We start from the raw sequence: 12,148 nt of genomic DNA, 5'->3' as shown, positions 1-12,148 counted from the left end.
TCAGCTCCAGGACGTCACTGCAGGAGTTCCTCAGGGTAGTGCCCTGTGCCCAACCATCTTCAGCTGCTTCAACAATGACCTTCCTTCCATCATAAGGTCAGAAGTGGGGATTTTTGCTGATAATTACACCATGTTCAACTCCTCAGATACTGAAGCAGCCCTTGTTCAAATGCAGTAAGACCTGGACAATATCTAGACTTGGGCTGACAAGTAACATTCACACCACACAAGTGTCAGGCAATGGCCATCTCAAACCAGAGAGAATCTAACCATCGCCCCTTGATGTTCAATGGTAGTACCATCACTGAATCCCACATTATCAACACCCTGGGAGTTACCATTGACCAGAAATTGAACTGGACTAGCCACATAAATACTGTAGTTACAAGAGAGGGTCAGAGACTAGGAATCCTGCGACGAGTAACTCACATCCTGACTCCCCAAAGCCTGTCCACCATCTACAAGGCACAAGTCAGGAGTGTGATGGAATATTTCCCACTTGCCTGGATGAGTGCAGCTCCCACAACACCCAAGAAGCTTGACACTGTCCAGTACAAAGCAGCCTGCTTGACTGGCACCACATCCACAAACATTCACTCCTTCCACCACCGATACACAGTAGCAGTAGTGTGTACCATCTACAAGATGCACTGCAGGAATGCACAAAGGCTCCAAGGCAGCAGTTTCCTAACCCACGACCACTACCATTTAGAAGGACAAGGGCAGCAGATAAATGGGAACACCACCACCTGGAAGTTCCCCTCCAAGTCATTCACCATCCTGACTTAGAAATATATCCTGCATTGCTGCAGTGTCGCTGGGTCAAAATCCTGGAACTCCCTTCCTAACAGCACTACACCATATGGAATGCAGCAGTTAAAGAAGGCAACTCACCACCATCTTCTCAAGGGCAACCAGGGATGGGCAACAAATGCTGGCCCAGCCAGCGAAGCCCACATCCCATGAATGAATAAAAAATAAATAAATAAAATATGCAGTGAGCAGGCAACCTTTTACAAGAGATGCTGATTGTCTCAGGTACAATATACATAAATATGTTTCCACGTTAGCATTTACTTAACAAGATCAGTTGTCACTAGAATTTCTACAGAACGATATGGTGGACATTTGAAAATTTCATACTACGTAAACATGAACGGACAGAAATACACCGCAAGCCAAATTTAGATTCTACCCATGGAAACTTAAGCTCTTTCTGGAAACAGCATTTTGAGCACAATACTAGGATAACGTGTTGGTGGTGGTTTATTAGGGGATCTGGGAAGTGATCAATTATGACCAACATAAGGAGCCATTTAACACCATTTTGAATTTTCCTACCAGCTACTGGGACCAGCTGATTAAGTAAATCTTCTGGCTACAGAGTTGGGTAAAGGTAATGTTTTGTTGACATTAATAATTGTTAACAATTTTCTTTTGTTTTATGTAGAAGTAAATTCCAGTAAAGGATTATTTACGGTAGACACTTCCCCCTCTTACTCAACAAAGGGGCATGAGGAGGTGATGCAGGTTAGGAAAGGCAGGCATGATGGGCTAATGGGATTTGATGCAGCAGAGATTACGACGACACAATACAAGCAGAATTTCGGACAAGCTGAGGTTTCTGGTAGACAGATGGGAGGCCAGCCAGGGGAGCTTTGGAATAGTTGATGAGGGGTTGGCAGCAAAGGGTAATGGCCAATGGATGTTTTTTGTGAATGGGAAACGGTTTCCAGTGATGTTCCGCAGGGATCAGTGATGGGGCCTTTGCTGTTTGTTGTACATATTAATGATTTAGACTTATATGTGGAAGTCATGATTGGGAAATGTGCAGATGACACAAAAAACGGCCATGTAGTTGACAGTGAAGAACATAAGAAATAGGAGTAGGCCATTTGGCCCCTCAAGCCAGCCCCGCCATTCAATAAGATCATGGCTGATCTGCCCCAGACCTCCAATCCTCTTTCGTGCCAGCTCCTCATTGCCCTCGACTCCCCGATATTTCAAAAATCTATCTACCTCCTCTTTAAATACTTTGTGATCTAGCCTACACAATTCTCTGGGGTAGAGAATTCCAAATGTTCATTACCCTCTAAGAGAGGGAATTCCTTCGCATCTCAATTTTAAATGTTCCCTTATTCTGTAATTATGACCCCTAGTTCGATATTCCCCCACTGGTGGAAACATCTTCTCAACATCTACCCTGTCAAGCCTCCTCAGAATCTTGCACGTTTCAATAAAATCACCCCTCATTCTTCTAAACTCTAATGAATAAAAGCCTAACCTGTTTAGCCGTTCTTGATAAATCAACACCCTCATCCCAAGAATCAGCCTATTGAATCTCTTTTGAATTGCCTCCAATGTCAGTATATCCTTTCTTAAATGCGGGGACCAAAACTGGACACAGTACTCCAGGTGCGGCCTCACCCACACCCTGTACAGCTGTAACAAGATTTCCTTATTTTTAAGCTCCAACCCCCTAGCAATACAGGCTAAAATTCCATTTGTCTTCTTAATTACTTGCTTCACCTGCATGATAACTTTTTGTGTTTCATGCACAAGAACACCCAGATCCCTCTGTGCTGTACTTTTTTGGAGTATCTCTCCATTTAAATAATAGTTTGCCTTTTGATTCTTCCTACCAAAATACATGATCTCACACTTTCCTACATTAAACTCCATCTGTCAAGTTTTTGCCCGCTCACTCAACCTATCTATAGCCCCTTGCAGATTCCTTATGTCCTCATCACAACATGCTATTCCACCTACTTTTGTTTCATCAGCAAATTTGGATACATTACACTCTGCCCCCTCCTCCAAGTCATTAATATAGATAGTAAAATAACTGATCCTCGTGGCACTCCACTAGTTACGTCTTTCCAACCTGAAAAAGACCCATTAATCCTGACTTCTCTCACTTCTGTGTGTTAACCAATCCTCAATCCATGCTAATACATTAACCCAATAGTGTGAGCTCCTATCATGTGCATTAAGTTTTTACATGGCACCTTATCATATGCCTTCTGGAAATCCAAATACAGCATATCTACCGGTTCCCATTTATCAGCTTTGCTTGTTATATCCTTAAAGAGCTCTAGCAAAAATGTCAAACATGATAAAAATAAAAATACCTGGAAAAACTCAGCAGGTCTGGCAGCATCTGTGGAGAGGAACACAGTTAATGTTTTGAGTCCGTATGACTCTTCAACAGACCTAAGGAAAAATAGAAAAGAGGTGAAATATAAACTGGTTTAAGGGGGGTGGGACAAGTAGAGCTGGATAGAGGGCCAGTGATAGGTGGAGATGGCCAAAATATGTCATAGACAAAAGGACAAAGAGGTGTTGAAGGTGGTCATATTATCTAAGGAATGAGCTGATTAAGGGTAGAAAGCAGGACAAACAAGGTACAGATAGCACCAGTGGGGGTGGGGTGAAGGGAAGGGATTGAAATAGTCTAAAAGGTAGAGATAAAACAATGGATGGAAATACATTTAAAAATAATGGAAGTAGGTGGGAAAAGACAAATCTATATAAATGATTGAAAAAAAAAGGGGGGGCGGAATCGGAAAGTGGGTGGGGATGGAAGAGAGAGTTCATGATCTAAAATTGTTGAACTCAATATTCAGTCCGGAAGGCTGTAAAGTGCCTAGTCGGAAGATGAGGTGTTGTTCCTCCAGTTTGCGTTGAGCTTCACTGGTCCGTCCTTGGTTTGCTGCATTGTTCCAGTGAAGCTCAACGCAAACTGGAGGAACAGCACCTCATCTTCCGACTTGGCACTTTACAGCCTTCCGGACTGAATATTGAATTCAACAATTTTAGATCATGAACTCTCTCCTCCATCCCCACCCCCTTTCCGATCCCCCCTTTTTTTCCAACAATTCATATAGATTTTTATTTTCCCACCTATTTCCATTATTTTTAAATGTATTTCCATCCATTGTTTTATCTCTACCTTTTAGCCTATTTCAATCCCTTCCCTTCACCCCACCCCACCCCCACTGGTGCTATCTGTACCTTGCTTGCCCTGCTTTCTACCCTTAATTAGCACATTCCTTAGATAATATCACCACCTTCAACACCTCTTTGTCCTTTTGTCTATGACATCCTTTGGCTATCTCCACCTACCACTGGCCTTCTATCCAGCTCTACTTGTCCCACCCTTAAACCAGCTTATATTTCACCTCTTTTCTATTTTTCCTTAGTTCTGTTGAAGAGTCATACGGACTTGAAACATTAACTGTGTTCCTCTCTGCAGATGCTGCCAGACCTGCTGAGTTTTTCCAGGTATTTTTATTTTTGTTTTGGATTTCCAGCATCCGCAGTTTTTTTGCTTTTATCTTAATGTCAAACATGATTTCCCTTTCACAAAACCATGTTGATTCTGTTTGATTGCATTAAGCTTTTCTAAATGTCCTATTTCTTCTTTAACAATGGACTCTAGCGTTTTCCCAAAGTCAGATGTTAGGCTGACTGGCCTATGGTTTCCTGCTTCTTGTCTCCCTCCCTTCTTGAACAGGGGCATCACATTAGCAGTTTTCCAACCTGCTGGGGGCCTCCCAGAATCCAGTGAGTTCTGGAATATTTCGACAAATGCCTCCGCTATCTCTGCAGTCACTTCCTTTAAAACTCTTGGACACAGGCCATCAGGTCTTGTCTGCTTTTAGTCCCATTAGTTTTGTCAAATACTTTGTCCCTCGTGATAAAGACTGTTAACAAAATCTTTCCTCCCATTAGCTCCTTGCTTGTCTTGTATCTTTGGGATGGTTATAGTGTCCTTCATTGTGAAGACCGATGTAAAATATTGGTTTAAGTTACCTACCATTTCCTTGTTCCCCGTTATCAATTATCCAGTCACATCCTCCAAGGGTCCCATGCTCACTTTAGCTCCTCTCTTTCTTTTTATATACTCGAAGCTCTTGCCGTCTGTTATATTTCTTGCCAATTTACTTTCATAATCAATTTTCTTCCTCTTTATGAACTTTTCAGTCATCCATTGCTGCTTCCTAAAAAATTCCCAATCCTCTGGCCTAGCACTAATCTTCGCCACTTTGTATGCCTTAGTTTTCGATTGGATACTCTCCTTGACCACCTTTGTTAACCATGGGTAGTTCATTCTTCATATCGAGTCCTTCTTTTTGACTGAGGCTAGCTGCTGGCTCCGGATTGATATCAATGATTTGGTTGAGTGGGCAAAAAAGTGGCAAATGGGATTCAATCTGAAAAAGCGCGGGGAAATGCATTTGGGGAGTGCAAACAAAGCAAGGGAATATTCAATAAACGAGAAGTTATTGAGAGGGGTTGAGGAACTGAGAGACCTTGGAGTGCATATCCACAAGTCCTTGAAGGTGGCAGGACAGGTGGACAAGGTGGTCAAGAATGCTTTCCTTTACTGGTTGATGTATTGAACACAAAAGCAGGGATCTAACGATGGAACTGTATAAAATGGTTATCCACAGCTGGAATTTTGTGTACAGTTCAGGTCTGAAGGACATAATTGCTCTGGAGAGAGCGCAGAAGAGATTGACAAGAATGTTGCAGGGGTTGAAAATTTCAGCTATGAGGAGAGACTGGATAGGCTAGGGTTGTTTTCCTTAGAACAGACAAGACTAAGGGGTAACCTAATTGAGGTGTACAAAATTATGAGGGGCCTAGATAGGGTAGACAGGAAAGACTTTTTCCCCTCGCTGAAGGGTCATTTACCAGGGGAATACATTTAAGGTGATTGACAGATGGATTAGAGGGGACGAGAGGAAAATCTTTTTCACCCAGAGGGTTGTGGGCATCTAAAATTCACTGTCTAAATTGGTAGTTGAGGCTAAAATGCTCAACTCATTTAAAAGGTGCCTGGATATGCATCTGAAGTGCTGTAACCTGCAAGGCTACGGACCAAGTGCTGGAAAGTGGGAATAAAATGAGCGGCTAGTTTCTATTTTCTCTTTTTGACCAGACCCAATGGGCTGATTGGCCTCTTTCTGCACTGTAACTTTTCTATGGTTCTAAGAGCTGATGCAGGAAGGAGACAGGTGATGTTAAGGAAGCGGAAGTCACCAGCCTTTGTGATGGAAAGGAAAAGGGGTTGAATAGGCTGCCTAGGTTCCACCCAGGACAATGCTGCAGAGTGGGGATAGTCAGTGGCTGCAGTACAGAGTCTGTAGGCAAATGACTTCAATCTGCTCAATATTTGACGAGAAAATTGCAGTCCATCTAGGACTGGATGTCAATACATAAGCAGTGCAGGGTTTGAAAGGGGCTTCGATGTGTGTCCTCCACATTAATGTGGAAGCCTGACCCCATGTTTTTGGATGACATTGTCAAAGGGCACTATGCAGACGAGGAAGAGGGGACCAAGGATAGTTTCTTCAGGAAGTTTTATAGGCAAAGGCATGGGGGCAAGAAAAAACATTTCTATAGATGCTCTGGCTACAATTGGATTGCTAAACATGTAACCAAGCAAGGGCAGGACATCCGAGCTGCACAACAGAGAAGAGGTGTTAGAGGAAGGCAGTGAGGTCAGCCACGTTAAAGTGTGCAAAATAGCCGGTAAATTCACAGCCTGAAGTCTTTTGCTCCCAGAAAATCACAGGATTGCTAGCACAGCTCTGAAAATCTCCAGCCAACCCCATGTTTGCATTCCATTAAACGATCAGGTGTCTGCAATACATAGCAGGGTCTAACATGACCAACACTCAAACATAAAGTAAAAGGGAGGAGAGTGGTAGGGTACCAAATAGCGTAAAAATAATAACCCCCAGCACCACCCAGTCTCAGCATCTTTGTTTCTCTTTCCGAATGAAGTTTAAATGATTCCACTGTAATAGTACATCAAGGCACATCCATAGTATTGAGAGATAAGAGTATACCCCAAAAAAGTGCATCTCTTAAATCTGGCAATCTTAATCCAATTCAGCAAGCTACCATTGCAAGATGGGATTACATGACAAAAATTTACGTTTGTACAGGGCCTTTGGTAGGACAAAATTCAGATCTATCAAATCCCATTAATTCTGACACACATGCATTCTGATTCAAACGTGTGACATGCTTGATGCAGAAATGTTACAGTGGGTGTGCCCTTTATCATCATCTGCTTAGACATCATTGCCCCATTTTGGAAAATAATAAAACCCTCCAATTTTACTACAAATACTTCCAAGCGCCTGCTCCACCTCTCTGAAGCCTACTCTCAGGGAGGGGAAAGGGGAGAGGAAGGGTGAACGCCAGACAACAGGAGCAGGGGAAAGTTTTGGAGGATATCGGGCCAGAGGTATGGTGGGTGAAAACAGTCTGGGGGCAAAGGGAATGGGGTTATGGAGATATCGGGCTGGTGGCGGGGGAAGTGGGAGAGATATCAGGCCAGTGGTGGCAGTGTGGGGTAATAGGGCCGGCCTCCTGTTTGGGCTGGGGGTGGGTGGAAGGAGGGGTGGTGGAGTGGGAGATTTGGGGGGAGATATTGGAGAGGGGATGGGGGGATTTGGGGGGTGAAGGGTTGAATTAGGGGGGATGGGTTGATTTTGGGGTGAGATTTGGGGGGAGGACGGGTTGATTTTGGGGGGGGGGGAGGACGGGTTATTTTTGGGGGGGGGGAAGGACGGGTTGATTTGGGGGGGAGGATGGCTTGATTTGGGGGGGGGAGGATGGCTTGATTTGGGGGGGGGGGAGGACGGCTTGATTTGGGGGGGGGGAGGACGGCTTGATTTGGGGGGGGAGGACGGCTTGATTTGGGGGGGGGAGGACGGCTTGATTTGGGGGGGGGAGGACGGCTTGATTTGGGGGGGGGAGGACGGCTTGATTTGGGGGGGGGAGGACGGCTTGATTTGGGGGGGGGAGGACGGCTTGATTTGGGGGGGGGGGGGAGGACGGCTTGATTTGGGGGGGGGGGAGGACGGCTTGATTTGGGAGGGGGGGGAGGACGGCTTGATTTGGGGGGGGGGGAGGAGGATGGGTTGATTTGGGGGAGGGGGGGAGGATGGGTTGATTTGGGGGAGGGGGGAGGATGGGTTGATTTGGGGGGGGAGGATGGGTTGATTTGGGGGGGAGGATGGGTTGATTTGGGGGGGGAGGATAGGTTGATTTGGGGGGGGAGGATGGGTTGATTTGGGGGGGGAGGATGGGTTGATTTGGGGGGGGAGGATGGGTTGATTTGGGGGGGGAGGATGGGTTGATTTGGGGGGGGAGGATGGGTTGATTTGGGGGGGGAGGATGGGTTGATTTGGGGGGGGAGGATGGGTTGATTTGGGGGGGGAGGATGGGTTGATTTGGGGGGGGGAGGATGGGTTGATTTGGGGGGGGAGGATGGGTTGATTTGGGAGGGGGGAGGATGGGTTGATTGGGGGGGAGGGGGAGGATGGGTTGATTGGGGGGGAGGGGGAGGATGGGTTGATTTGGGGGAGGAGGGAGATTTGGGTTGATTTGGGGGAGGGGGGGAGGATGGGTTGATTTGGGGGAGGGGGGGAGGATGGGTTGATTTGGGGAAGGGGGGAGGATGGGTTGATTTGGGGGACGGGGGGGGGAGGATGGGTTGATTTGGGGGACGCGGGGGAGGATGGGTTGATTTGGGGGGAGGAGGGGGAGGATGGGTTGATTTGGGGGAGGGGGGGAGGATGGGTTGATTTGGGGGAGGGGGGGGGAGGATGGGTTGATTTGGGGGAGGAGGGAGATTTGGGTTGATTTGGGGGGGAGGGGGAGGATGGGTTGATTTGGGGGAGGGGGGGGAGGATGGGTTGATTTGGGGGAGGGGGGGGAGGATGGGTTGATTTGGGGGAGGAGGGAGATTTGGGTTGATTTGGGGGGGAGGGGGAGGATGGGTTGATTTGGGGGAGGGGGGGAGGATGGGTTGATTTGGGGGAGGAGGGAGATTTGGGTTGATTTGGGGGGGGAGGGGGATGAGGGGGAGGATGGGTTGATATGGGGGAGGGGGCGCCACTGCGGGGCAGCCACACCGCGGCCTAGCGGGACAGGCTGCAGCCTCTCGCCACACAGCGCAGCGCCAGGAGGCTCGATGGCCTGCAATCGAGGAGCGCAAATCGCCTTTGCTGTCGCCGAGCTGTGTACAGAGTGTGGCGGTGGTGCGGACTCACCATGTCGGACAGTCGAACACCGGTTTCAGCTGAATCGCCTGCATTTGAATCACATCGAAAGGCGACCGCTTCGGATTCTGGGTAACTGAGGCAGTGGGCGGGGCCCGGTCGGGCTTACTGCGCATGCCCATAGGCCCCATAGCCAATGCATGCCGGGAAGTGTAGTTTGTCTCCCCAGTGACTGATGAGCCTCGACAGGGGGCGCTTGAACTATCAACCCCAGCATAGTTTGAGAGCAATGACTATCAGAGGCAAATAGAGGAATGGTCCAGGGGGCAATGTTGCAGAGATTTGGGAATGTGAATATTGCAGCTGTTGGTCTCATATTGACTACATTGGTAAATCATTCTGTGAGCCACAATTTTTCCCAGGAATTCTTTCGCAGAGTTTGGCTGGCTGAACACCAGTGGTGTAAGATTTGCTTTCCCAGTGGCGTTGATGTCCCAAGATGAAGTAGGCACTCAGAGGTTGAATCAGTTCTGTAAGTGATAATCACAAAATCTTCCCAGCAGAGTCAGGTTAGATGGGGGCCAGTTGTCCAGCCTGACCAGCGCTTGTTTCTGTGTGGCCTGCCAGTCAGATCTTAAACAGCAGACTGAAGATGGAATCCGAAAGCTGTATAATTAAAACAATTCAAACAGCTCAAGTCTCGGTCACATGACAGGGTGCTTTCGGGTCGAGCTATTCAGCTAACCAGGCCTCTTGTTAAAACCCATTGTGTTTTCAGCAGCTAACTGTAGGACCTTTAGCACAATGTGGAGATGTGTAGTCACAAATAGCTCTGCTTTTGTCCATAGCTGGCTGGTGCAGACGTCTCGTCTACTATCCTTTGCGTTGGCTTCCAGAGCTAGCATCATCTGATCAGCGATAAAAACAAAAAAACTGCAGATGCTGGAAATCCAAAACAAAAACAGAATTACCTGGGAAAACTCAGCAGGTCTGGCAGCATCAGTTCTGTTGAAGGGCCATGAGGACTCGAAACGTCAACTCTTTTCTTCTCCGCCGATGCTGCCAGACCTGCTGAGTTTTTCCAGGTAATTCTGTTTTTGTTTTTTCATCTGATCAGCAGTAGCCATTTTATCAGTCCAGCCATTTGTCCATTTTCAAAGAAAACTAATACATTTATAAAGTAGCTAGGTGATGTGTATGTATATATGTATGTATATATATATATATATATGGATATTCCTTCATGTCTTCTGATCACGAGACACCCTAAACCTTTCCGTTTCTCTACCTCAGTTTTGTCCTTTAAGATGCTCTTTAAAACCTATCTTGTTGACCTAGCTTTTGGTCATCTGCCCTAATATCTCCTTAAGTAGCTCAGTGTCATTTTTGTTTCCTAATGCTCCTGTGAAGCATCTTGGGATGTTTTATTATGTTAAAGGTGCTATATAAATCCAAATTGTTGTTGTAGAAGACGGAACTTTGTCTTGGGCAGTTACGTAAAATAGGTGCTGGCGAATTGGTAAATTGTTTAACATGGTGTCTCATTTTCTGTTCTATTCAGATCTGTAGATTTCATCCTCAGCCTCAAGTAGAACTAGAGATCTGAGAGTTTTATCCCATAATAAATTAATATATTTCACCTAACTAAACAGTGGGCCGAATACCTGATTAGAAATCACACTAAAGCTAGAAGGCAAGTGAAACAAGAAAGATGGTGGAATAAAACATGAATCCTCGATCGTTCTTTTGTTGCTGGAATCAGGAACCGGGCATTGGTTCCGGATGGCAGCAGTCCAGTCTCCAGGATGGATGAATTTCCGTAGTTTGCTGGATGTTTGAAGGAACTTGACATACTTCTCCTGTTTGTTTGAATGGATGAGCTACAGTCCATGATAGGCCAGGTAACATGTAATCATGCAAGAAGTTGCTTGATGATCTGAATGGTCCTTTTCTCATTCTCTGCCTTTGCGTGTTGTGACAAAACTGCCCTTTGGACAATTTGGGAAACCTCACTTGTGCAGCCAGCCCCGTAGCAGCTGTTATGACCGTTGTGTACACTGTAAACGTGACAAAGATGTAAAGATTGTTACATATATGAAGTTTGTAAGATTGTTATGTTTTGGGAATGTCTGTTTAATTTAGGGTAAAATGGAGAAATTAAATGGGTCATGTGACCTGTTTACAATTCTGACCAACAACAAACTTAGTTGTTAAAGGTTAAAGTCGGTTGGGGGGTGGGGTGTGGCATTGATGTTGGGGGGCGGGGGAGGGGAGTGCATTGTGGTGGGCAGGCAGGTTGTTTTTCTGGGAAGAAGGTGCAAGATATTCACACCTGCAAACAATGACCTGAGTAGCTGTGGATAAACTATTAGTCTCCAAGTCCCAGGAAGGTGTCAGGAATGACTGGTTTTGTAAACAGTTATACTTTAAATGGTCTATTTAATCCCAAAGTAGAATGGAATCAGGGCCTAGAGTGTATCTAATTAGTATCTCTACCTGGATACAAGGCCCATGCGATTCACATTACCATGAATATGGGCTTTGAAAGGGGAAGAGTTCATAGGAAACCATTGTAAGATTGGATTGCAGATTTTTCTAAATATCAAGGCGGGCTGATCAGTGGCAAATGGAATTTAATTCAGATAAGTGTGAGGTGATGCATTTGGGCAGGACAAACTAGGCACAAGGATACACGATGAATGGTAGGACCCTGGGAAGTACCTAGGATCAGAGGGACCTTGGTATGCATGTCCATCAGTCCCTTAAGGTAGCGGGACAGGTAGATAAGGTGGTTAAGAAGGCATATGGTATACTTGCCTTTATTAGCCAAGGCACAGAATATAAGAGCAGGGAGGTTATGCTGGAACTGTATAAAACGCTGGTTAGGCCACAGCTAGAGTATTGTGTGCAGTTCTGGAATCTGCATTATAGGAAGGAAGTGACTGCACTAGAGAGTGTACAGGGGAGATTTACCAGGATGTTACCTGGGCTGGAGAGTTTTAGTTATGAGGGGAGATTGGATAGACTGGGGTTATTTTCCTTGGAGCAGTGGAGATTGAGGGGGGACACGACTGAGGTGTATAAAATTATGAGGGGCATAGATAGGGTAGACAGGAAGGAAC

The 12,148-nt window shown here is 46.0% G+C and overlaps 1 protein-coding gene across 1 annotated transcript in view; it reads right to left on the bottom strand.

Annotated features, from left to right (window-relative positions):
• The window catches only part of ppp1r8a (protein phosphatase 1, regulatory subunit 8a), a 28,203-nt gene extending 19,011 nt beyond the window's left edge, over nucleotides 1–9,192 (bottom strand). Inside the window, exon 1 of the mRNA XM_041213433.1 lies at nucleotides 9,078–9,192. Coding sequence (XP_041069367.1) covers nucleotides 9,078–9,121 — 44 coding nt within the window. The 5' untranslated portion in view covers nucleotides 9,122–9,192. The remainder of the gene's footprint in view (nucleotides 1–9,077) is intronic.
• Nucleotides 9,193–12,148: the final 2,956 nt, after the last annotated feature.

This window comes from Carcharodon carcharias, chromosome 19 (assembly GCF_017639515.1).
Source record: "Carcharodon carcharias isolate sCarCar2 chromosome 19, sCarCar2.pri, whole genome shotgun sequence".
NCBI lineage: Eukaryota > Metazoa > Chordata > Chondrichthyes > Lamniformes > Lamnidae > Carcharodon > Carcharodon carcharias.
This window is presented reverse-complemented; position numbering and strand designations above follow the sequence as displayed.